At 46.1% G+C, this 27,014-nt stretch overlaps 1 protein-coding gene across 7 annotated transcripts in view; it reads left to right on the forward strand.

Annotated features, from left to right (window-relative positions):
- Positions 1-25,615, forward strand: part of ZNF827 (zinc finger protein 827) — a 190,811-nt gene extending 165,196 nt beyond the window's left edge. For 2 of the 7 annotated variants that reach the window (XM_061384066.1, XM_061384067.1), the window contains exons 9-14: positions 4,374-4,511; positions 8,221-8,392; positions 9,216-9,382; positions 17,468-17,659; positions 18,030-18,207; positions 21,701-25,615. In XM_061384066.1, coding sequence (XP_061240050.1) covers positions 4,374-4,511; positions 8,221-8,392; positions 9,216-9,382; positions 17,468-17,659; positions 18,030-18,207; positions 21,701-22,529 — 1,676 coding nt within the window. In that variant the 3' untranslated portion in view covers positions 22,530-25,615. Of the gene's footprint in view, positions 1-4,373; positions 4,512-8,220; positions 8,393-9,215; positions 9,383-17,467; positions 17,660-18,029; positions 18,221-18,831; positions 19,004-20,202; positions 20,236-21,700 lie in introns of those variants that run through there. The other 5 variants (XM_061384068.1, XM_061384070.1, XM_061384071.1 and 2 more) reach the window with 5 other exon arrangements.
- Positions 25,616-27,014: the final 1,399 nt, after the last annotated feature.

Below are 27,014 nucleotides of genomic sequence, written 5' to 3' on the forward strand. Positions count from 1 at the left end.
CATTTCTAATAAAAATCATTAAATCGTGGTTTTGGGGTTAAGACACCATTCAGAAAGCAAGTAGCCTTATTTTTTACCCCGAATTGGCCATTAGCTTTAACTAACACTGTTTCCAAGCCTCAGTCTTTCACAGTATAAAATAAGAATAATGTTTATTCCCTGCCAAACTTGGGTCCTTTCATTCAGTCATTCCCTTCTTCAACAACTATCTACTTCCCACCTGCTATGTATCAGGTCTGTGCCTATGCCCAGGATGCATAAATAAATCCTCCAGAACCCCCTCCCTCAATGACTCACCTTCGAGAGGGGAAGCCAGAGAACATGATTAATGAGCACTGTCGCATGTCGAACTCACTGGGTGCTCTGTGTTAAAAAGACATATAATATGTTAATAGAAGATATGTAGACATGATATAGCAGGTAAGGTGGTGCAATCCCGTGTCCAAGAAAAGTGCTTTGGGGCAGAGAAGGGAAGAGGACACATTGCCTGGGGAACTGGGAAGGGCTTGACCAAGGAGATGCTGTCTGAGACAGGACTTGATAATGAGCTGGAGTCGGTGTGCGGCAGAGGCGCCAGAGGCGGGGAGTCACTTCTGGTGGAGGCATAGTTGATTTGAAAGTGTTGAAGGCTCCAGAAGCGGGGAGATGGTTGGAGTCAGTGTGTGGACGATCTGAGGAGCCCTGTGCAGGAGGAGTTTGGCCTGGGGGAGCCACTGGGAGCTCAGGACCAGACATGACCTGCCTTGTGCCTCAGAAAGGTCATCTGGGAACCTCCAGGAGGGGCTGGTGGAATGGTACCCACGAGTCTGTTTCGGAGGCTTTGGCAGTGTTCCTGGTGAGCGATGATGACTCAGGTAAGCAGTAGCCAGGCCAGTTCATTTGGTTTCCGGAGGAGGAGACGATGGAGCACGGTACCTGTGACTGAATCAAGCCGAAAGATGCACACCCTAGTGGCACTTGCCACTTGCCCCACAGTGGTTTTCTTAACGTAGGGCTACAGTCTGTATCACTAATGCAAAGAAATTAGGCCTGCACATCCATTTTTATAAACATTTATCTATAGGGTTCACAATCTAAATAGTTTACAGTATTTTTGGTAACTTTTGGTCCTCAAGAGCTGCAGGCAGTGCTTGGATCTCTTCCAGAATGTGTCCTGGAGAGCTGGTGGCCCCAGCTGCTGGGCCTCCATGGTGCTGGAACCAGCCCTGCTTCCAGAAGGCAGACGGTGGTCCTAAGCATGGTCTTGCAAGGCGTCCGTCACCTTCAGCTGTCGCTCTCGAACCAGCTTTTGGTGACCGACTGGATGTGCTAAAAGACAGAGAGAGGGCGGGAGGAATCAAAACAGGTTCTGAGGTTTCTCTCACCGGGCAGGTGACACCATCCCCAGGAAACATGGAGGAACGTGGCACCCCTTGGGCTCCATTTCAGCTCTGGGGAGAGAAGAGCAAGTCTGATTTCAGTACTTGTTTGGGCAAAGTTCTAATTCCCCTCTTGCCCCTGCACCTCCATCCCCAGCCTCACCCCAATCTGATTTCAAGGTCATGTTCTGGGATGAGGCTGCGATGGCCTGCTTCTCTTGCTCCTGCGTGTGAAATGGCAACAGGTGGCCACAGCAAACGCAGACAGCAAGGAGGGAGAGGAGCTGGTCCCTGGACAGGGCTTGGGGCCCAGGCCGGGGCAGGTGGGGGCGCTGACCAGGGCTGAACACCCCCACCCTGCCTCACCGTGCCTCCAGGCAGTCCTTCTGCTTCCCCACAGCACAGCCTTCGTGGCTCTAACCGTTTTCTAGAGCAGTGGAGGCAGTTGGACTTTTCATGATGCTTCAACGTCTCAAGCATGTGACTGATACTTGAAAGAATTACTAAGAGACTTCTCTCCTTATAATTGCATCTGCTTGTTCGGTCTGTGACCCAATTAGTTCATTCTTGTTGGGAGTGTATTGGAAGACCCTGTACCCTCTTGATCTCTCCTTACAATTATTACTCCCATCCTCCTTTGAAGCCCTGTTGTGATTACACACTTCAAAGCTACTGAAATGCCCTCTCATGCCGTGTGTGGAAATGCTCACAGCTCGGACTCAAGGACAGTCATCCGAGAGTGGTTCTTGTCCTCACATATCAGAGCCCCATAGCTCCCTTTGCGCTTTCTTTCCTCCACAGCTCCACCTCTTGCCCTGCTGAGGTTTGTAGTCACACATTCCTACTCTAATAAGAAGACTCAATCTTGTCTCTGAGGCCCAAAGAGCTACATTTAACAAACACGGATCAATCAATACATGGGCCTTATCAGTGTTAGGATTACTGGCAGGTGCCTCCCAGCAAACATTTTTACAGTTTCACCATCAGTCCCCCGCCCCTTCCTAACATACATTCATATTTGCCTTCCTTCCTGAGATTACACTATCTGGCAAGTCTGAATTCAAATGAAATTTGATCCAGTTGACTCACCCAAATGCAGGTGGAAGCCTGTATTTGTATCTGGGAAGCAGTTTCACCAAACTGGGGGAAATCAGGTTCTTTGTTCTGATGTTTATCTCTGCCCGGTGGTCTGAATGTTTTCATCTGCTTGATTTTATGAAACGTTCCTTCCACCATTTACTTATGGCCGCGTGGTATCTGGTGGTATAAAGCACCACCGTGCTGTAGGAACAGTCACAGTAATTTACTGAGATGAAGGATAAGATACTGACTCAGTAAACTATATGTCTTGCTCTCCAGGGTGAGGCTGAAAGCTGTAGTGGGCCCAGACAAGTGTCCTCATGAAAGTGGCCCCTTCCCCCTTTTTGGTAACTCTGTCACCTCTCTCCTTATCTTACTGTTGAAGTAATGTTTATGTAATCCTTAAGTTTTGTGAGAAGCAATATGGACCTTCCCTGAGGGCTCATTGGTAAAGAATCCACGTGCAGTGCAGGAGAGGTGGGTTTGATCCCTGGGTCAGGAAGATCTCCTGGATAAGGAAATGGAAACCCACTCCAGTACTCTTGACTGGAGAATCCCATGGACAGAGGATAGATGAGAAAATAAAAGGTAACCCCATGGATGATGATGAGAAAATAAACCCTTTTTAAGATGTCAAAAGAAGGTATTGAGGTCCACGCAGGTCATTCATGGCTCTGAATTACTTACAGATGACTTGTGGCTCTCATTTTCCCAAGCATCATGAGACTTTTGGGGAATGTCTGGTTGTATACTCTTTCATGAGTGCGTTTTACGTGGAGTAGAGTTTGACTCCACTCCGGCTGCTGTAACAAAATACCATAGACTGGGTAGCTTATAAACAAAAAGATGTACTGCACACAGGCCTGGAGGCTGGAAGCCCTGGCAAGGGCCTTCTTCCAGGACACAGACTGCCTATGTCCTGCTGAGTCCTCATATAGCAAAGGGGGCAGGGAACCCTGTGGGGCCTCTTCTTTAAGGACACTAATCCCACTCGTAAGAATGCACCCACATGACCTAATCACCTTCCAGGGATCCCACCTCTAAAAAACCACCACTTTGAACATTAGGGTTTCAATGTATCACTTTGGGGGGACTCACACATTCAGACCATAGCAAGCAGTACACAGTTGTCATCCTTGAGTCTGGGTACCACTGGTTCCTCATTAAGGATTTTGCACAACCCAGAACATAGGGCAAAACGTTTTGGGCATAAAGGACCATGAAAGTGTAATCCTTTCAAGAGATTGAACCCTCTGTTTTTACATCAGAATCTGAGCTTTGGCATTCTTGATTTACTGTCTGGTGGCAAGAGTCTGCAGGCTTCCCAGATGGCGCTAGTGGTAAAGAACTCACCTGCCAACGCAGGAGACGCACGTTCAGTCTCTGGGTCGGGAAGATCCCCTGGAGGAGGAAATGGCAACCCACTCCAGTATTCTTGCCTGGAGAATCCTATGGACAGAGGAGGCTGGCGGGCTACAGTCCATGGAGTTGCAAAGATTTAGACATGACTGAAGTGACTCAGTACACACGCACAGGCAAGAGTCTGCATTTCTGGAATTTTAACGTGCAACTCAACCGTTCACTCACTCAGCACCTTTTATAGAGTGCCTGCTGTATCTGGAGCAGAGTGCTATGCCATGCTGTCGACCTGCTGAAGGGCTGGGTCCACAGACCTTTAGTGAGGAAGGAGAGAAACCACGGGAGACTTGACTAAAACTGGGATCCATTTGCCACCACAGTTTTCAAGAATGGCCTTCTTAGAGGCAAGAGAGGAGCATGAAAACCAGAGGTTGCTTGCAGTTCACCAGCCACCTTCTTTAGAAGCAAACCTTGGCTTAACTTGAATGTTGAACATTAACTTGAATGTTGATCAGGCAGAAACGTGTTTCCATCGCCTTGTTTTATTCCTCACACTGCTTTGTTCTTTTGGCCCAGAAACAGAAAAGATAGTCCTCGAGGCAGGAAACGGGTTGCCCTCCTGGAAATTCAACGACCAGCTCTTCCCCTGTGACGTGTGTGGGAAAGTATTTGGGCGGCAGCAGACGCTGTCCCGACACCTGTCTCTGCACACAGGTGAGTCGGGGCCTTCCCCCTCGCACCACTGGCTTCTTCATGATCAAGAATCTGTGTTTCTGAGCTTCCCTGGCGGTCCAGTGGTTAAGACTCCGTGCTTCCAGTCCTGGGGTGTAGGTTCGCTCCCTGGTCAGGGAACTAGGGTCCCACATGCCACTTGGTGTGGACAAAAAAAAAAAAATTTTTTTTTTAATTAAACCAGGAAGTGGTATAAATGTTTTTATCCTGACCTTTTCAAGTCATTTTACCTGGCACGTTCAAATAAGGCTCTGGAAGGTGTGTTTTATTTGTACTGAAAGGATCTGTTGCATTCAAGGAGGATTGATGAGAAAGGATTTACATTTAGGAGTGTTCAGGTGAAATTTTTCACCTCTAAGGAGTTTATTGCTCTCATCTTGAAGGCATAGGGGGTGGGTGGCTGCACTCTTTCTTACTGGATTCATCTCATTGTGGTAGGTGGGAGGAAGGGGAAAGAGCACCTTGGTGGAGAAATAGTGTCAGTCTTTATTTATGTATGATAAGAGAATTATGGTTGATTCTGAGTGTTGGGAAGTGGAAACCCCAATAAATAGTAACTTAATCAATGCAATGATAATAAGCTAGGACAAAAAGAAGTGAGGTAAAATCAATATTAAACAGAAAGCAAGATGGAAATAAGAAAATGAGGTGTTTGAATTTTTACACTGAAGATCAGCCTTGTTGAAAAATTCAAATGTGTCTTGTTTAGAGCAAACAGAAAAGGATAAAATAAAAGTTTTATGTATCACACAAAACAAAAAAGCAAGACAATATTAGTATAACAAGATTAATTTTCTCTTTATCTATTTTTTAATATTTTGAATCTTAAATATTAAACCAGTAAAGACCAAATTTAGTCATATACTTAGCCACAAAGAAAACTTTCACTTGTTCAAAAAAGTAGAATTTCTGTGTGCCACATTCTCTGAATATACTTCAATGAAATTTAAAATAACCAAGGGTCCATAAAACGCCCTACCTAATCAGATCAAAGGAAATGAAGAAAATCACAAATTCCAGACATCTAGGAGGAATGAAAGGGGAACATTCATACCTAAACCTGGAACAAACAGCTGCAGCTCCGGACTGAGGAACATTTATGGACTTAAATGTTTTAATTAGAAGGGAAGAAAAACAAAAATAAAGTAACTTAGCACTCATCCTAAAGAATTAGTAAAAGAACAGATTCTAGGAAGAAGATCATAAATGCATAAATCCCTTTAAGTCTGTTTAAGAAAAACAGAGGCTAAAGTATTCAAAATCAGTAATGAAAAAGGAATCCTAACTCTTCTCGTATACATTTTCAGTTATTACAAAATGTCCCTGTGCTGGACGATGCATCTTTGAGTCTAGTTTGTACCTCCCGCTTCCCCACCCCTAACTTCCCCTCCCCTCCAGTAGTAACCACTGGTTTGTTCTCTATTTCTGGGAGTCTGCTTCTTTTTTGTTGTTGTTGAATTACTAGTTTGCTTTATTTTTTAGATTCCACATGTAATCGATACTGTACAATATTTATCTTTGTCTGGCTTATTTCACTTGACATAATAGCCTCCAAGTCCATCCACGTTGCTGCAAATAGCAAAATTTCATTTATTTTTATGGCTGAGTAATATTTCTCTAGGGGTTCCTTGGTGGCTCAGTGGTCAAGAATCTGCCTGCAGTGCTGGAGATGCAGGTTCAATCCCTGGGTCGGGAAGATCCCCTGGAGGAAGGCCTGGCAACCCACGCCGTGTTCTTGCCTAGAGAATTCCATGGACAGAGGAGCCTGGTGATCTATAGTCCATGAGGTTGCAAAGAGTCGGACACAACTGAAGTGACTTAGCATGCATACACGCAATATTTCATTGATGTAGCTACCACATCTTGCTTATCCACTCATCTATTAATGGACATTTATGTTGGGAAGCCTGATTTCTAATACAGATGTTATTAAAGAATTACTGGAAAATAAAGGCAACTCAGTGGCAAAAAAAAAAAAAAAGCTGAAAACTTTAAATGACATAGATAATTTAAGCAAAATTTCCAAAATTGACTGAAGCTGGTGGGAAGAAACTTGGACTGTAGCCTGCCAGGTTCCTCTGTCCATGAGATTCTCCAGGCAAGAATACTGGAGTAGGTTGCCATGCCCTCCACAAATAAACTGGTTGCCAAAGGGGAATTTGGAAAGATGAGGAGACAATAAAGTATCAGGTCCAGAAACGTTTCCAGCTGGGTTCTTTTTTAACCTGTCAAGACTAGAAAATTCTGATATTGTTAAACTACTCCAAATGATAGAAAAAGATAACGACTTTCCTGGTGATCCAGTGGTTAAGACTCCATGCTTCCACTGCAGGGGATGAGGGTTTGATCCCTAGTTGAGGAACTAAGATCCCACATTCCACAGGGGCACGGCCAAAAAAAGGAAAAAGAGAAAGCTCAATGGTTCACTTTGTGGAGAAATTGTAATCTTAATACCAAAACTTAACAATCTTAATATCAAAGCTTAACAACCTCGCTTATTAATAGAAATGCAAAAATTCTAAAGAAAAGACTATTCTCTCTACACTGTAGGGCTCCTCCTGCGCGGCCCTGCCTGAACCCAAGCCACCAGCACCTCAGATGTTGGGGACCACCTATAATAATAATGATGCCTTAAATTTTGTGGCAGAAAACTTTTTTTTTTTGCACTCTACCCCATCATGTAGATAAGACAGACAGGTATTTTCTTTAAGACAAGCCCCGTATTACAAAGTCAGAGCTAAGGACAGAAAAGGAAATTGTCCTTTTCTTCCTCTGCTGCCATCTGTTATCTTTGGCTGTACCTAAAAGCAAAGCCGGCTCCTTTTACTTTAATTTACTTGATTACTCAAATGAATTCAGAATGCCACTCTGAAAATGGCCCTGAAACATTGTCAGTTTTATGAAAGGGATTCTATTAAGAAATATAATTAAAGTTTTTTATTTTATTTATATACCATGAAAATTTCCAATTCAATTATTTCATCTGATTCATTTTTTCCCCCTTTAATTTCCTTCGTGTTTGTTTCTTGACTGACCCAGGCCTGGAGCTTAGGGAAAATGATGGTGTGTCTCTTACACGCCAGCCCTGGGCAGGCTGATTCACATGCCCTTCCTCAGCTCAGCACCCACCCTGGACCCACACACCTGGGGGCTTGGATACATACACACACACACACACAGTATTCTTGTAGCCTGTATGGGGCTCACGTTATCAGGAAGAGAGGCCTATGTGTATCCAGAAAACAGATGGTCCAGTCGCCCTGGAATTTTCTTTTATCTTTGGAAGTATAAATGTAGGAGCCACGAGGTGAAGACTTTATGTGCATGTCTGCTCAGCTGTGTTCGTCTCTTTGCAACCCCATGGACTGTAGCCCAGCAGACTCCTCTGTCCATGGGCTTTCCCAGGCAGGAAAACTGGAGTGTTGCCATGCCCTCCTCCAGGGGATTTTTCCCAACCCAGGGATCGAACCCGCGTCTCCTGTGTCTCCTGCAATGGCAGGTGGATTCTTTACCACTTGATCCATCACGGAAGACTCTTTAGATATTCACAGTTCCAGAGTGTTCGCTTTGTCCCCACTGGAGGTGAGATTTGCGCCCTCCTGTCCTGGATACCTCTGAGTGGCCTTTTGCAAGGTGTTGGGCTTTCGTTTCTGAGTGTGGTTTGGGTTCTCTCCTGTCCCTTCTCCCCCAGAGGAAAGAAAATACAAATGCCACTTGTGCCCCTATGCTGCTAAGTGCCGCGCAAACCTGAACCAGCACCTGACTGTCCACTCGGTGAAGCTGGTGAGCACGGACACCGAGGACATCGTCAGCGCCGTCACCTCCGAAGGCAGTGATGGGAAGAAGCACCCTTATTATTACAGGTGAGCCGCCGGTGGAACCCGCCGGTCCCGGCTGCCCAGGCCTTCTCGAACACTCCCTGCACGTCTGCTAGGGCACACGTGACAAAGTGTCTCGTCTCAGCCTCAGGGCTGTGCTTCCGTGTGGCTCTGACTCCTCTGCTGGCTTGGGTGGCCGGGAAGAGTTAATTAAAAGGGAAATGGTCATGGAGGTGGTGCTGTGGGGTGGGGTCCGGAGAGAGGAAGGCTCTGGGGCTATTAGCTATGAGGTCCCTATAGCCGGGAAGCTCCCGCCTTTATCACTGAGCAACTCACTGCTTCCTGAGAACTATCCTAAGGAAAGAATGAGTCTGAGAACCGTGAGGTATTTCACGGTTTCATCCTTTCCCTTCGAGGTGTTATCCTTTAGTACCTGGAGCTGCCTGTTTCTCTTCCATAGTCAACCGTGAATCAGTATTTGGTGTGGTTGCTGTTTACAGCCTGACTTGTCAGGCTTGCAGAGTTTATCAGCACACCAGCTCTGCGAATATCTTGGCCAGGCTGTCCTGCATCCCTTTGCCCGAAGGAATCAGTTAGATGATGTAGAGCATCTGGAATCTGTAATTTTGAATTAACTGTATGATTATTTAGTATCATTATAGCATGAATGGGATTGTTACATTATGCGGGCATTTAATCCATCTGGCACGGTGACCACTTCCGAGCTGTCCCAGAAAGCGGAGGAGTTTCCTAATGCCTAGCCCTTTGGTGGGACCAAAGCAAGTCAAGGTCGTCGGGTTTTGGGAGGGGACCACGTGCTCCTGAGTAGCCTCCGTTTAGAAGCTCACACATCGCTCTTTCGGTCCAGCTGTCACGTGTGTGGATTTGAGACGGAGCTCAACGTCCAGTTTGTCAGCCACATGTCACTCCACGTGGACAAGGAGCAGTGGATGTTCTCCATCTGCTGCACGGCCTGCGACTTCGTCACCATGGAGGAGGCGGAGATAAAGGCACACATCGGCACCAAGCACACAGGTGACCGCCTCCCCCACCCCCACCCCCACGTCCTCGGCCCTTCCCTCCCTTCTCTCCCCCACCCCTTGCCGCCTCGCCTGACGGGCATCCGCGTCACTGTGACATTTCCTTCCAAGAGGATGCTGTCCTGTAGCCCCAAGGCCATTGCCTGGCCCGGCTGATGCCTCGCCTGTCTGACATATTCACAGGCTCAGATGCAGTTGAGAGGCTCTGCTTGTCCCTCATCCCAGTCATCATCATCATAGGTAACAGTTATGGAGCTTTGATGACGCCCTAGGCTTGTGATCTCTTCTGACCACGCTCCACTGTCCGTATTATTGTGGGTGTACCACACAGGGAGACACTGAGGCTTCACAGAGGTCAGGTCTTCTCTTCAAGGTCTACAACCAGCCCTGACCACTTCCCTGCTGGAGCCCGCTGTGTCCACGCTGTTCTGATGGCCCCTGGCAACCCTGGGCAGAGGGCTGCCGCTCTTTGTTTTCTGGGGTCAGAGCCCAGCTCACCTAGCTCTGCAGGCTCCCCTCCTCTTCCCTGAGACTGCAGCCCTGCCCCTCCCACCCCAGGGCGATGAATGGCAGCTCTGTACAAGCGCAAAGAAAACCAGCTTCTCCTGAAACCACTCAAGGCTGCAGCCAAGACTTTGGCCGGCGCTTTCCTTTCCTTTAAGGCCGGGCTGGTTAACTCCGTCCATTTGACAATGTTAACATTTGACTCCACCACGCACTCGCCCGCTCCCAAGTGATGGTTACGAATGACACCAGCGTGCAGTCATTAAGTGACCATGAAGAGGCGCTCCCCCTGCCTTTTGCTTACAAGTCACTAGCAGAGGTTGCTGACCGCCAGCCCCAGGCAATGGATCTGCCCCTTGCGTCCTCGGCCCGTGACGGATTTGGGAAGGGGCATTTCCCTGACAGCTGTGCTGGCGGTGTGCATGGACGAGAACCGTCTCTCTCTGCTTTCCTGGCCGCCGTGGCTCCGTGGCGCCAACAGCAATAAAAGCTTGCTTTTGTCAGTAAGTTGAGCAGCTCTGACTCGGAGGTCTGCAGAGAGCCATTATGCTGAGCGAGGAGGTGCGTCTTTACGGTCGGTTTTCTGACTGTAACCACATTAGCACTGTGGGCAGCAGGTGAGCTGGGAAACCCACATCCAAGACAAATTAAATTCAGCATTTCTGGAGTGGCCAGTGGAGGGAAAGGCCAGCCTCGCTTCCATTTCCACTGGCTTTCAGATTTTTCTTTTCTCTTTTCTGTTACACTTCCCTTTCTTCTAACCCTCTCCACCCCAAAGTGGGCCTCAACCCAGCCAAGAACCTTCTTCCTCCCACCCCGATCCACGCCCCCTCTACACTACCCCAAGGAAACCGTAGAAACTAACGCCTGGAGAAATGTTGGACTTGCTCACCTAATTGTCGTCACTGGAAACTTCACTTTCCCGAGTAACCGCTGCAGGCTCACTCACCTCCTCATTGCCACGAGGAACACAGCAATATCTTGTTCCCTCTGAGATAGTGGGGAAGTTTCCTGCTTAGTACAGAGAGCCCAGAGTGAAATGCATTAAAGAAATTTCTCCCTTACCACAGTAGAAGCCTTTAGTGCTGCTGCTATTAGGGAATAAGGTTCTATCCTATTCTATAAGCTAGGGGTGCTAAGCAGCGTATTTCTTAAGGGCCAGAAAGTAAGTATCTCAGGCTTTCAGGCCATACAGTTGCTGTCAGTACTGTTCAGTCATGCCATTGGATGGAAAGTAGCCACAGACAATATGTAAAAGAGTGGGCATGGCACTGTTCCACTAAAACTTGATTTACAAAAACACAAAGTTAAATTTGGCACAAGGGTTATAGTTTGTGACCCCTAGTTATAAGCTAATAGTCTCACAATGAGGGTTTCTTGTATCTAGCTGCTGCTTTGAGGTATTTGAATTTGCCCCAAAATATGTCAATTTATGTCTGTAATCAACAAGCTGTGTGATTGCAAAGTTATGATATGTATACAGTATGTATACTCTATAATGGGGCTTCCCTGGTGGCTCAGTGGTAAAAAAAAAAAAAAAAAAATCCGCCTGCCGATGCAGGAGGCACGAGTTGGATCCCTGTATCAGGAAGATGCACGCAGGCAGACTCTACCATTTGATTTACCTGTCATAAGAACGGGCGTCTTGTGCATCAGTACCCTGGGAGATCTGAGTGCTTTCTTGTTACCTAAGTGAGGTTGTGACCTACAGGATAAGCTCTCATGAATCACAGATTTTTACGTAGTCTCCCTAGAATCCACGTCCTTCTTCACACTTCCTTACTGGCTCCTCTTACCCAAGCAAGACCCACTGGTAAATGAAGTGCTGAGCAGGAATTTGAGGAACTGTCTGCTGTTTGGTGTTTGACTCTTCCTTACTCTCTTCCTCTCTGGCTCCTTGTCCCTGCAGAAAAATCAGGAAGGGAAGGTATTCCCTCTGGTGCTTTCTCAATGCAAATTTTGCTGCAGTCTTTAAATGTTGCAATAATGGCATTAAGGAATTTGAACAGCTATTTGGAAAATACAGTCATCTGTACTTCACGTCACACTGACACCAAAAGAATTCCACATAACTTACCCATCCCTGTTAAAAAATCAACCCTAGAAAGGCTTGAAGAAAATAGAATATTTATCAAACTTCCAGAATGAGAAGGATTTGTAAGATACTGAGTGACACACAAAATCACAAAGGAAAAAAAACTAAGAGATTTGACACAGAAGTTTCTTCTGTTTGCAAAAGAAAAGCAAAGTTAAAAAACCACAGTCTGTAAAATGTGTTTATAAAAATGACCAAAGGTTAATACATTTACAGCATGGGAAATTCATATAAACTGGTTAGAAACACTTAGAGCCTCCAGTTGAAGAATTTACAAAGGACATGAACAGTCAACTCACAATGAAAGAAATAAAAACGAATCACTTAACATCAGCAAAAATACCCAACCTTGCTAGCAGTCAAACTAAAACTCAGAAGTGGCTTACGTTTCACCTGTTAAGTCAGGAGCATATCTTATAACATTCTCCACTGTTGCCAGAAGCTGCTGATCCTCCTGTGGCCATGGCCTTGCAAAGTGGCAGAACTTTTGAAAACTAATTAGTATACACCAAGAGTCTTGAAAATGTAATGTACTATGACCCAGTCATCCCACTTCTGGGAATTTATCTGTAGGAAAAATAAAAGCAGCCAGTATAATATTAATTTTAATTTAAAATTTAATTTTAAAGAAATATTTTAGGAGAGTAGAATAAGTTTAAGGCTTCCCAGGCGGCACTAATGGTAAAGAATCCGCCTGCCAATGCAGGAGACCTAACAGATGTGGGTTCAGTCCCTGGGTCGGGAAGATCCCCTGGAGCAGGAAATGGCAACCCACTCCAGGACTCTTGCCTGGAGAATCCCACGGACAGAGGAGCCTGGCAGACTGTGGGCAATAGGGTTGCAAAGAGTCAGACGTGACTGAAGCAACTTAGCATGTTCACACATGCATGCAGAATAAGTTTACTCCATGGATATAATACTATCACTTAAAACTATTAATTCATAATTATTTTTATAAATTTTTTGAGAGCCAACTGTATCTCAGGTATATACAACAACATGGGAAAATACAAAAAGTTATTAATATTATTATATTTTATAAATATTGTATGTTATATTTTATAATACAATAATATAGTCTTCAACAATGCTTACCATGAGCCAGGCATTGTTCTTGGTGCTTTGCATATAAAAAACCACTTGAGTCTCACAACAAATATATGAGATACTGATATTATTTCCATTTCTTAGATGAGATAATTGGAGCACAAAGTTAAATACCTTGTCCCAGGTCATACAGCTCCTGAGTGGGACAGATGGCATTCAAACTCAGGTATTCTGGATCTTAAGTCCTTATTCTTAACCACTATGCAATTAATGGCAACAATTTTTAAATTGAGATGTTGACTTTTAAAAAATGAAAATACCAAAAATGTAATAGTATTTGTATTGAGGCAGAAAGAGGGTTGGTATTTTTTTCTGGGCTCAGTTGCTCAGTTTTTGTCATTTTAAATTGCAAAATATTTAGGTTTGTAAATTCTCTTCAGTTGGCCGTCCTTGAGTTTGAGGTTGCATTACCTGTGCACGGGCGTCCTTCACCAGAAATCTTTGTGATGCTGGAGATGAATGACCACTGGGATCATAGTGAGCCTTGGATTGGGCTGACAAGGGCACCTGGCTCACACCCTACAGATACAGCGAAGGGGCACATGTGGAGGGGAAAGGAAGCTGTGCAGACAGAGGATGACAAGGTGAATGGGCTGGGCTTGTCGTGCCATGCCGTCGCCCAGAGTATCTGCCACGGCTCCCGTATAGTTGGCTTCCCTGGCTGCTCATCTGTAAAGAATCTGCCTGCAATGCAGGAGGACTGGGTTTGATCCCTGGGTTAGGAAGATCACCTGGAGAAGGAAATGGTAACTCACTCTAGAATTCTTGCCTGGAGAATCTGCATTTCTTAATTTAGGTAGCTCTCCCCAGTGCCATAAGCCTGAGGGCACTTGAAGCTATTCTTAAAGATGGTAATTAAAATTATCTGTTTTTATTTATTTAGTCCACACTGTGCAGCTTGCAGGATCTTAGTTCCCCAACCAGAAATTGAACCTGTGTCCCCTGCAGTGGAAGGGCAAAATCTTAACCCTGGACCACCAGCAAAGTCCCCAAAATTTATCTGTTTTAATTCCAAAAGCTAGTTTAATCATGCACAATATTCTGTTGGTAAGACCAGTCTTAGAGGATGGATTTGGTCAGGCAATGCTGGGGACTCAGGGCCCCCACTGAAAATATTCTGTTTGTCTACAAAATGTGACTGAACTGGTTCAATATTTAGATAAGAGACTGGCAGTCGTGGTGCTGGCTTTCCGGGTACCAAAGGAGGGATGTGAGTTAAAGGCATGTTCCATCCCTGCACGTGGGTCGGTAAGTGAGGTCACCTCCTGTCTGTGCAGGAACCAAGTTCATTTCTGCTCAGGAGCAAGAGTTTTTAAATTGCCAACTGAAGTAAGAGTTGGGTGCTCTAGGCATCAGGAAGTACAGCTCTTCAAAGAGACACACTGAAAACATTGTAAACTGGTAAATATTTTTCCTTCCTCTTTTTACACACATGTTTTAATTGGACAAGTAATTCATGGTCACTGCATAAAAATGTTGAAAGCCAAATTAAAAAACAACAAGCATAAAGCTGGTCATTTGATACACTAAATGTAACCACCATTACAGCTTTACTTCTGGACTTTTTATGCCTATATACAAAATATCACTTATTTTTTTAATCTCCTAATAAAGTTTGTTTCTAACAGTTTGCAGTCACCAAATTACTTAATTGGCTGATTTGAACGGAACTGAAGCACAGTCTCCTTACAGTTGCAACCCTAAACTACCCTAAGACGATGAGGTTGCATTGAATTGGCTTGGGGACGATTGACATCTAAACACTGAGTCTCTTGAACATGAACAGTGGATCAATCACAGATACTTGGCTTTAGAATGTTCATTTTTATTTATTACAGTTTACCTTCAAGTGGTATTATACCACTTCATTTAGTATAAGAACCTCACAATAATTTCTCCTCTCCCAGCCTTCATGTTACTGTCATCATATATTTACCTGTTATAAATACTACGTTATTTTTGAACAAATTACTTTTATTATATTTTAAAGAGATGTTAGATAGTCAGAAAAGGTTGTCTGTCTACTCATGCAGTTATCGTTCCCAGTGTTCTTCATTCTTTCTGTGTAGATCCATGTTTTTATATTTGGTGTCATTTTCCTACTGCCTGAAGAACTTCTTTTTACCGTTTCTTACAATTTGGGTATGTGGTAATGATTTCTTTTAGCTTTTTCTTCGTCTTTCTTTTCTTGTTTTGCTGCACCACACAGCATGTGGGATCTTTAGTTCCCCAACTAAGGGTTGAACCCATGACCCCTGGAGTGGAAGCACAGAATCTTAACCACTGAACCACCAAGGAAGTCCCTCTTGCCTCCATTTTTGAGATATATCCTCACTGGGTATAAAGTTTCAGGTTGACAGTTGTTTCTTTCGGTACTTTAAAGAAGTTGCTCCATTACTTCTCCCTTGCATTGCTTCCAGCGAGAAATCTGCCATCATATTATTTACTTTTGTTCCTCTGCACATAGTGTAGCTTTTTTCCTCTGGCTGCTTTTAGGATTTTTTCTTTATCACTCATTTAGAGCTATTTGATTATGATGTCTCTTGGTATGGATTTCTTTATCTTTCTTATGCTTAGAGTTCATTATGTTTCTTGGATGTGTAGATGTATGGTTTTTCCTCAAATTTGGAAAATTTTTTGTGTTTTCAGATATTTCTTCTGCCCTCCCCTCCCGGTTAGGAACTAAAGTTGAGCTTAAGCTACCAGCAGGCATCCCACAGCTCACGGATGCTCTTTTCATGTTTGTGACTCTTTTTCCTCTCTCTTTCATTTCAGATCATTTCTGTTGCGATTATCTTCAAGTTCACTGATCTTTCCTTCTGCCGTGTCTAAGTCGCTAATAATCCCATCCAGTCTGTTTTTCACCTCAGACACTATGATTTTCATCTCTCGGAATTTGGATTGGGTCTTTTTTATATCATTTCTATCTCCACTTAACTTTCTGAACATATAGAATACAGTTACAATAAGTGCTCTTATGGCATTTCCTGTAAAGTCTAGCAACTTTGTCAGTTCCTGGCAAATCTGATTGGTTGATTATTCTTTCTGGTTTTGGGTAGTGTCTTCTTGTTTCCTGGCATGCCTGACCATCTTTGTTTGATGTCAGACACTGTGATGGTTGCCTTGTTGGGTGCTGTACACTTTATATTCCTATAAATACTCTTGACTTTTGTCTTAGGCATTATTTGGCAACTTTGATCTTTTGAGGGTCTTGCTTTTATGATTTGTTAGGCAGGTCTGGAGCAGTGCTCCATCCGAGAGACTGATCATTACCCACTAGTAAATGTTTTTCTACTCAATGCCTTGGGAATTATGAGCTTTTCTAATTTGGCTAGTGGAAACAGACACTGTTCTTGAAGCCTTTCAGATGGCTTTTTCCCCTTTAACTTTGGGTGGTTTCCTCACACACGTGCTCTGATCCCGACTCTTCTGAGTGTCCTCGGGGGGCCATCTGCAGGTCTCTGGGTTCTTCTCCTGTGCTTCTCTTTCCTCTCGGGTGCTCTGTCCTGCAAAGTCCAGGCATGTTAATCTCCTCAGAGCCTCAGCTCTGTCTCCTCAGTTCAGTGAGTCTGCCAGGTGGTTCCCTATCCCTGCACCACAGCCTGGATGGTAAAGCCTCTCAAGGCGGGAAGCAGGGCAATCCGAGGGCCCACCTCTTGTCTTCCCTTTCTCTCAGGGGTCACTTCTCTTCATTGCCTCACATCCAGTTTTGTGAAGATTATTGTTTGATAAATTTTGTCTGTTTTTTTTTTCCATTGTTTCAGTAACAGCGGTCAAATCCAGTCTCTGACACTCTGTCTTGAAAAGAAGCAGAAGTCTCCTGATGCTAGATTTTCTTGGCCTCTTTGATTTGTTTACTACTGGCTTTGAGGGAGAGCCCAGTGCCCTGATGAAGAGCACCGGCACTAGAATCAGACCATGTGATGCTCTGGTCCACCACTTCTTAGCCACGCGACCAAAGCCATGTTAACCTGGCTCTGTCTCCCTTCCCTTGTCTGTAAAATGGGGAGGATAATGGTCATGGCTCATTGGATTTTTGAAAGGCTAAAACGAGATCATGCATTTAAAGCATGACGCAGTTTCTAGAACTTGGTAACACGTTCATCTTAGCTATAATTTAAATTATTATAAGACCCCAATAAATACTTGCCAATTGAATATCTACTCTTGGCCCAAGAACCATATGTGTCATCATCATAGGTGACTGGGACCTGGGACCCAGCACTGGCAAAGCAGGAAACCTCAGTGTATGCTCCCTGAATGAAGGTGTAGCTAGGAGGCCCCAACTCTCCGTCACCCGTGATTGCTATTATTCTAGGGTTTTCATCTCCTAAATAACAGACCTGGTTTTGTTTTGTTTTTTTAATTTTTCAGGGGAAGACAGGAAGACCCCCAGTGAATCAAATAGCCCCTCTTCCTCATCCCTCTCAGCTCTGAGTGATTCGGCCAACAGCAAGGACGATTCAGACAGCTCTCAGAAGAACAAGAGTGGAAGTAACCTGCTGGTCATCTCTGTCATGCCTGGGAGCCAGCCCTCCCTGAATAGTGAGGAAAAGCCAGAGAAAGGTAAGGGAGGAGGTGGGCTGGGCTGCTCAGTCCTATCCACTCTGCAGGGATGACCCAGTCTTGAGATACAGCCTGGAGAGAAGTGATGTTGCGAAGCAGATATTAGGCCTGGGAACAGTATAACACATAGCCTCTAAAATTTGCATGTGGATTTTTGACTTAGTTTGCATCGGTATATGGAATGAAAGGATGGAGAGTGTGACATTGATGCCAAAACTGTGCCTTTAACTCATGTTAGCGCAGAGATGCAGGGAGCGGTGCCTGGAACACTGTAGCTGGGGGGAAAGAGAAGGAGGGTGGTCTCCATCCTACCCCTGCCCTCCTCTCCCTCTGCTCCCTGCACCGGTACACCCAGCCTCGGTCCTTGCAGGGTTCGAATGCGTTTTTTGCAACTTTGTCTGCAAGACGAAGAACATGTTTGAGCGCCATCTGCAGATCCACCTCATCACCCGGATGTTTGAGTGCGACGTGTGCCACAAGTTCATGAAGACCCCCGAACAGCTGCTGGAACATAAGAAATGCCACACTGTCCCCACCGGTGGGCTCAAGTAAGGAAAGCAAGTACAGAACCTTTTACTGTGTTGTTTTATTAAACACCCTGCCTCCACCCCTGCCCCATCCCCTCCCCTGAAGGTTTTTGGGGTCATGGAGAGGGGGAGCTTGGCCTGGGTGGGGGCATTAGTCGGGCACACCTCTGCTGCCTTTAGCTGGATAGGAATTAGACCTGTCCCCAAGGGGGTCTGCAGATGTCAGCACGAGACTCCCATTTCCCAAGATGGTCAACTCGCTGAAGCAGCCCAACACGGGCATGTAAGAGCAGACTCAGCCTACACCACTTGAGTTCCGTTCAGATTTGATTGTAAGGGACTTAGGGGTTATAACCTGTCCGCACGTGCAAATCATTACACTGTCACTGCACTTCACCATCTCTATTTTTTAGATGATTTGCCACAAGTCTTTTAAATAAGCACTACAACTACCCCAACCACACCCGCCTCCAGATATCGGATACTTGCCAGTGTGAACAGGCAAGAGGCAACATTTTCATGCAGAGATCACGTGCCTCGTGTCTTCCTGCAAACATGCCTTACGCCTTCCCGGGAACTGGAATTGGGATCTCGCTGGTGTCGCCTCCGTGAGATCTGACACCTCTGATCACATGTTCTTTGCAGATCCCCAAAGACCTAGACAATGAGCATCATCATTAACCAACATTTGCAACAAGCCCTCTGGTCAGAAGAGAGACCCATCCGTTATTATCAAAACACGCTGTGTGTCTGGCTTGATAATAGGTGCTAAAGGGCAAACAAGGAATAAAACATAATTCCACCCTCGGGAAATGTACGTCCGAGCTCTACCAGAGTTTCATCTTCCTGGCGCTTCTGAAATCAGAGGCCCCGTTCACGAGGCTCTTGTGTTCTAGGAAAGGAGAAAGAAGCATCTGTCACTGGGCACAGAAAGACACACCATTTTCAAAGCATAATTATTCATGTTTAGCTGAACTGATGGTGTAATTAAAAGAATGAAAAATGACATTTTACTTAACACAAGAACAAGAACACCTCTTGTTTTTAAAAACATGTTTATCTTTGAAACTCACAGCTTGCCAAGAGAAGAGGCATGACTGTCCTGAATGGGCGAGGGGTGGAGCGACCCAGCAGGAGCTCGGGAGTCAAGTGTGGGGGGCAATGCAGGGTGGAGTCCCTGGGCTCCGGCCCGGTCAGGGGAACCCTCCTCAAACACTCCTCCAGACAGAGGAAGTGGCACCCGCTGTCAGATCCCATTTTGGTTCACTGTTGGGGCTGATTAGGTGGGGCGGGGGGAGGGTAGGAGGAAGGGGAGTGGGGCGATGAGCATTCAAGAATACATGAACGGGAAATGCCTAGCACGTGCTTATTTGGGAATTTGATTTGGTTTATTCCCACTGCCCCCCTCAAAATATACGCGTACTCTTACGTATTTTTTAAAAAGCCACGTATTTCCTTGGTTGGTTTAGCGCTCACTGCCCTTCCTAGAAGCCCAGTCACGCCCGTTACCTGTGGCCCCAGCCAGTTGTGGCTTTGCCAGTTAGAACCCCCTTTCCTCGGGGACCTACGGTGTTCCCGAGCCCCAGGCCCACTGGCGGGGATGCCACGTGAACCTGATGCTTTTGCAGGTGTAGACACTTCCCATGCAGTGCTAACGGTCCCTGATGTAATAGTTCATGTTCTAGGCTGACCAAGTAGAAGAATACTTTGACAAAATTGCTAATACCTTCTGGCTATACAGTGAGTCTTTTTTGTTTTTGTTTTGTTTTCCCTTTTCCGTCTCAGAGAAGTAATTTGTCAGAGAGTCTTTACGATAAATAACGGGAACGTAGAAAACCCTTTCCCTCTGCCTGAGCAGCGAAAGAAAGATTGAGCCATGGGTCACAGAAACATCCTTAACATGAAACAGACTGCTGATGTCTAAATTGCTTTTCTGTGATGGGACTGCTTGTACTCTATATCCTGTTCATAATGCAGATCAAATAAGATTATACTATTATTTTTCTTTTGCCGTAGCTCAGGACAGTGGTGAGTTTCAGACTCCTCTAGGTAAGGCCCAGCTTGGCGTAGGGGTTGTGTGTGCAGCTGACCTGGGAATGGGCTTTATAGTTCTCTTGCGTGCACTCTTCTGTGAGCTGAGGTTCCGAGGCTAACGGCGGGCTTGGCGCTCAGGAGCAGTGCGCGGGCTCTGGGTGTGTTGGGCTCTGCTGAAATCCTCTCCAGACCCTCCGAGGACAGTTCACTCCCGGGCCCTGCCCTTGCAGGTGCCAGTCCAGAGCCGAGGCAGCCACTTTTGCATTTGCATCCTTTTGGCAAAGAGAGCATACACGCTACAGCCATCATATCAACCACCGACTCGAGCCCGGCAGCTTCTACAGAGCGAAGCTCAGCAACATCTGTGAACCTGCCCCTCCCTTACCCTCCTTGCCCCTCTGGACAGCCAGGGGGCCTGGGGGCAGCATAGCCTCACTGCCTAGGATGGAGAGGCCCAGACTTTGTCCCGGGGCACAGCCCGCCCATCAGGTGATGGAGCTCTGCTAGAATCTGCCTAAATGACTTGTAGAGACCAGTCCAGTAAGGAATCAGTGCCCACTATGGGCTCCTCTACTGAGCACTGCAGAGAATGCAGAAGGAAGGGGAGTCCCGCCCGCTGAGAGCTTATGATCCCTTTGGATGACTATTATTTCCATGATGTAATAACATTAATCATTAATAATGCATTAATGATGTCTTCAAGGTCCAGATAGCAGCTGTCTCCCTCCCCGATCCCTCATTCCTAGACAGGCTGGTGGGTGGGTCTTCTCCTGAGCCCCAGTGACGGTTCTCACCTCCCTTCCCTGATGGAGACCCAGTGCTGTAGGAGAGACAGGTTTTAGGAGTCCAGATCTCTGTATCTACAGCACACTTGCTCCCACACGCACACACACACACACAGGCCTTCTCAATCCTAACCACCCTTTAATCAGCACGATTCTGACCCCTACGACTCTCTGTTTGCTGGAGGTAGCTCTCCCCTATAAGCTGTTCTTCAAAACTCTTAGCCTTTCTGCGTGTGCTTGGTGTGGTGCATGAAAAGTCGATTCTTTGTGTTGCTCCCATCTAGAGGGGAGGTCTTGAGGGTGAGCCCTCGGCCCTGGCCGGTCGGGGGCGGGGAGGGCTCCGAGGGGCCGGGCGGGGGCGGGGGGGAGGCGGGGACTGGAGGGGAGAACAGCTTAGCTGGGTGCCCCGCCAACCCGGCGCTGGCTCTGCTCCCCTTCCTGGGGGCTGGCATCCGCCAGTGCAGCCAGGAGACCCCCGTCCCCGAGCAGGCCAAGGGATGGCTCTGTCCGCAGCAGAGCCACCGAGGGTCCTCAGGAGGCAGCAGGGCTGGGTTGGGCAGGGGCCAGGTCGGGTTTCGGAGCCGGGAGGGCGGCCGAGGGCAGGCTGGCGAGGCGGGGAGCAGCCGGGGAGGGTACCCCTCCGGACCCCGCGGGGCTGACCCTCTCCCGTCCTTGCTTCCCCCCTCCCCCGGCAGGTGCCCATTCTGCATTTATTCCACCAACCGCCCCGCCGCCATGGAGTGCCACGTGAAGACCCACTACAAGATGGAGTACAAGTGCCGGATCTGCCAGACGGTGAAGGCCAACCAGCTGGAGCTGGAGACGCACACCCGCGCGCATCGCCTGGGCAACCACTACAAGTGCGACCAGTGCGGCTACCTGTCCAAGACCGCCAACAAGCTCATCGAGCACGTGCGCGTGCACACCGGGGAGCGGCCCTTCCACTGTGACCAGTGCAGCTACAGCTGCAAACGCAAGGACAATCTCAACCTGCACAAGAAGCTGAAGCACGCCCCGCGCCAGACCTTCAGCTGCGAAGAGTGCCTGTTCAAGACCACTCACCCCTTCGTCTTCAGCCGCCACGTCAAGAAGCACCAGAGCGCGGACAGCCCGGAGGAGGACAAGAAGGGCCCGGCCCCGGCCTCCCAGGACGCCGGCGCCCCCGGGGCCCCGCTGCTGGTGGTCGGGAGCGCCCGCCACCTGCTGTCTCCGCTGTCGGTCATGTCCGCCTCCCACGCCCTGCAGACCGTGGCCCTGTCGGCCGCCCACAGCGGAGGCGGCGGCGGCTCCGAGCCCAACCTGGCACTCAAGGCCATGCCCTTGAACGGCTCCCCTCTGCGCTTTGACAAGTACCGGAACTCGGATTTCGCCCATCTCATTCCCTTGACGATGTTATACCCCAAGAACCAATTGGATCTCACATTCCACCCTCCCCGACCTCAGACTGCGCCGCCCAGCATCCCCTCGCCCAAACACTCCTTCCTGGCCTACCTGGGACTGAGAGAGAGAGCCGAGACTGTCTGAGGGCAGCCGAGCTCCGTACCAAAAACCAAGAGACAGAGACAGACAAAAAAAAGACAAAACCCGCGAAACTTAAAACACAACCCCAGCAGGTGTACGTTGCTGCAAAAACCTACAGGCCCGCCCGGGTCTGAACCACGTGTACTGTATATCTTTAGTAAGGAATAGAGAATTGGCTCTGTGTGTATACCTATTGCATTGACCTGAAAGCTGCTTTATCCAATCTTCAGAGAGGTGACCTACTGCACCGTCTACCTTCAGAGGCATGCCTCCCCAGCCACCCACTCCCACTCTCGGCCCTTCTCCTTACTTTGAAAGGAAACCTGTCTTGTTACACCCTAAAGAGAGTGTCCTTAATAGCAATCAGCACTTGTAAGCTTCCATACCGGTGCATTTTGTTTTCTGTTGGGCGAATGGGGCATGTGGGCGTTTGTGGATTCGGAAAGAGACAGCCGTGTCGTGTGCCATGACATTTGCACCTTCTTTGTACTGGCTTCTTTGACAGCGATGAGCATTGTTTGCCCTCCTGGGTGGTTCATGCGCTGCATTCCCTCCCGGAGCTCCTTCATCACCTTTCCCCTCTCTATTTTGTGGCTGCAGAGTGGTAGGGCCTGGTGCTTACTCGATGAAGGAATGGTAGACAACTCAGTGCTGCCTGCGATTTCTCCAGAGTCCTGGAGATCTTGTGCTCGCGTCTCTGGTTATGAAGAGAGCAATCGAGAGCCCCACCTGGAAGAAATAGCTTGCAGCACTGCAGCTGACATCACAAAACTCAAGTGTGTTTTGTGTGTGTGTCCATATGTATGCAATGTGTATGGTACACACACTGCATCATTTTTTAAGGGCAGATTAAAAAAATATATATATATGTGATGTATTAAGTCAGTGGTTACCATTTGTTTGCAGGAAAAGAAAAAACAGTGTATGAGTGAAAATTTTTATGGTTGATAAATCCAGCCAAGGAGATTAAAAGGGGTTTGGATAAATTCTGGGTATAAATGCTCAGACTAAAAAAAAAAAAAAAAGAAACGGCAGTTTTGCACAGTGCTTTGGTCTTGCACTAGCTTTTGTTTCTCATCTGCAAAAAAAAAGTAACATAAAAGGAAGAAAATGTACCTTTTTTATGGAATGAGTAGACTGTATGTTTGAAACTTTTGTCATAACCTCTTTGACATATAACAACCCAACAAAAAGGTGCTGTTTAGTCCTACCGTTGAGTTTATGCCCCTGAGACGTTTCCATTGTGTTTGCAAATTGTCTGGCTATAGCGGTGTTCTCCATGTTATTAGTAATTCTGTATTCCATTTTGTTAACGCCTGGTAGATATAACCTGCTAGGAGGCTAACTTTATACTTATTTAAAGCTCTTATTTTGTGGTCATTAAAATGGCAACTTATGTGCAGCACTTTATTGCAGCAAGAAGCAGGTGTGGATTGGTTGTACAACCCCTCGCTATTCTTAAAAAGTCAGGGGTGATGTAAAAAGAAAAGAATCTTTGGCTAAACATGTTAATGGCTTGTATTTTTAAGACAACAGAATTTCCAGTATGAAACAGGCTAAAAAAGCAGGAAGAAATGTGCTTTGTATGATAATGGGAAGTTTGGAATATAAAGTTTATATATTATTTATCTGTGAAGAACTGGTGTACAGGAGGAATGCTTTCTTACTGCGTTGCTGTTTTCCATCATGTGTTACCCTAGAGGTGGGATTTTTTTTTTCCATCTGTTTTCATCCGGAGGGAAATAAAAGCATCCCGAATTTTCTTCCTCTAGTCGGTTTGCTTCCCCGAAAGCTCCCCCTTGTACAAAGTGCAGGAAGCCGGAAGTCTGCACCTTCTGTCCACACACGCTCCTCCCCCACACCCACCCTTCCTCCCCCAGACCTGGCAGGTGTGCCCCGCTCCCCTTGCCAGTCACCCAGCCCTGGCAAGCCTGTTTACACTAAGGAGCTGTCCCCGGGGGCGGGGAGGCCGAGCCAGCGAGGGCGGGAAGCTCCCGCTCCCTGGGTCGTTCTCCAGCAGAGACGCCTGTTCTTGGCCACGTTTGAAATGTCACTCAGCGTCGCCCTGTCAGTGTTTCAGTCAAAGGCACTGTAGACAGGTATGGACAATACACTCCAAGAATACCGGGCTTGTGGGTGGGTTGGTGTTTTTTCCAAGTCACGTCTATACCCCCATGTGCTGAAGAATGTGCCACTTGGCTAGTCACCTGCTTTTCACAATTGCAAGTTCAGTAATTCAAGTTCAGTGAAGGAGGGCCATGGGGAACCCACAGAGGCTGGCAGGAGGGCGAGCCCCGCGTGAGCAACGGCAGGTTGAAACCTGAAGGGCGGCCCTGATAGGACTGCGGATTTTACAGCGTGCCACTTGTGCAATACGAGGTCCTAGGGTAAAACTTTCACGATCAAGAGGGGTGTTGGAAGGAGACGGTTACCGCTCAGATGTGTGCCACTGAACTCGGATTTGAATGACTTAGTGATGCTTAATGTAATTGGGCAACTTTTTTAGCACTTTGGAAAGAGTCATCAATCTTTCTGGTAAATTATAAAAGTTTTCTGAGTGAGAAAAGGTGTGTTTGGAGTTTGTTTGACTTTTTATATTATTATTATTGTTATTAATAAAGAAAAATCTACAGCATTTTTCAGATTCCACTGAGGTAATACATACCCCTGAATTTGGTTTGCAGTTTGATACTCAGGGAAGGATGTATTCCATAGATATCCTTTCCGTGTAAAACACTAACGTCTTTGAGATAGTCACCTGCCAACTAACTTTGATTCTGTTTTCACTATGCATTCTTCAATGAAAGCTAGCTTATTTTTCCATATAGTGATACAGTTAGAGTTCTCTGCACTTTCTTCTCTCCTTTTTTTAACTCCTCGTATTATGTTCAGATGATCATACTGTCAAGGTTTATGTACATTACTGAAAATTTGTATTGTATAAAGCTTTTTGCATTACAAGGCTGTACAGGGTCATTTTGACAGTAACTGGTATATTCCTTTGCATCTTATGTTGCATTGCCAATTTCTAGTGTATCCAGTTTGGAAGTATAATATACTCTAATTAAAAAAAAAAAAGGTTGGCTATACTCTTGTTTCTTTTTCTTTCTTGAGTGCCATTCTTGGCTACTTATTAATCTGAGTTTTGTCTTGCTGTGTTCTGATATTCGAATTTCAGTGTGTTTTAGGTAAGTTTAGTCTCCAAGTCATGTCTGACTCTTTGCAACCCCATGGTCTGTAGCCCACCAGCCTCCTCTGTCCATGAATTCTCCAGGCAAGAATACTGGAGTGGGTTTCCATTCCTTTCTCCAGGGGATCTTCCCAACCCAGGGATTGAACTCGGATCTCCTGTACTGCAGGCAGATTCTTTACTGTCTGAGCTACCAGGGAAGCCCTAGGAAATGTTCGCTACTAGTTACAACTATTGCAAATGCAAGTTTTGAACAGCCATGGTTTTAATGCAAACTGCTATTATGTAAATCATTCAAGGCCATTAGTATTGAGACTGTCTCATCCATCAGTACAGCTGCAAGCTGGCTCCTTCCAGAAAATACTTCGTGACACTGGAAAGTGTACACCAGCCTTACCCTCTCCTGCTTAACAGCATTTTATTGACCCCATAGCCAAAGAGGGGACTACAGATGAGTAATTCTATTTGTCTTAATGAAGTCTAGCAACTATAAGAACTGTAATAGGTGGTATGTTTTATAAGCTAAATAATAATCTATCCGAATGCAAGTTCTAGGTCCCCATTCAAAGGAAGGTACTGGAGAAAGAAACTGAGCCCAAAAGAGAGAGAGCAAGTGAGAGTGACATCAAGCGAGCAAAAACACTGATAAATGCAAACAATTTTTTAAAACACCATTTTAAAGTTCTGTTAGAAAAAAAAGAAAAAAATAAAGTTGTTAGAACATCCCCGTGAATCGGTGATGGTTGATGAAAAATGCAATGCAGCAGAAGAGAATCTGCTGGTTCACAACTTGCTTATTAATATCCTTTACTTGCAAGAAATTACAAACTGCTTCACTTTAACATGTAAAAGATGAAATTTACTTTTTATAAAATGAGATAATGTAGGAGAAGCCACTTTGAAAACGGCCAATCATTAATCAGACACTATACTCCCCTTCGTGTTTTCATCCAGTAACTGTCTTAGGAGACTGAATAATCCTCTCTCCCTTGATTCAAATACTCAGTTGTGTTTGGTATTTATTGAAAACACTAAAATAACTCAGACTTCTTTGCTTTTTGCTAGCACTACAGGCAGACATGACATCTCATTTTGTGTATGTGTTTTTTTCCCTTAGATTTCACATCTACCTCACATTTTCCCTTTGGTTGAGAAAAGCCAGAAATAGAAAGAAAATAATCATCAGTTTGTTAGTCGTTTCTCCTGCTAATGAGCTTTCAGTAATGTTGAAAAGTGGATGGGGTGGGAGCCATCCAGGACAGGACAGGCCTCATCCCCTTCCATCATCATTTACTCAG

This window comes from Bos javanicus, chromosome 17 (genome assembly GCF_032452875.1).
Source record: "Bos javanicus breed banteng chromosome 17, ARS-OSU_banteng_1.0, whole genome shotgun sequence".
NCBI classification, from domain to species: Eukaryota; Metazoa; Chordata; class Mammalia; order Artiodactyla; family Bovidae; genus Bos; species Bos javanicus.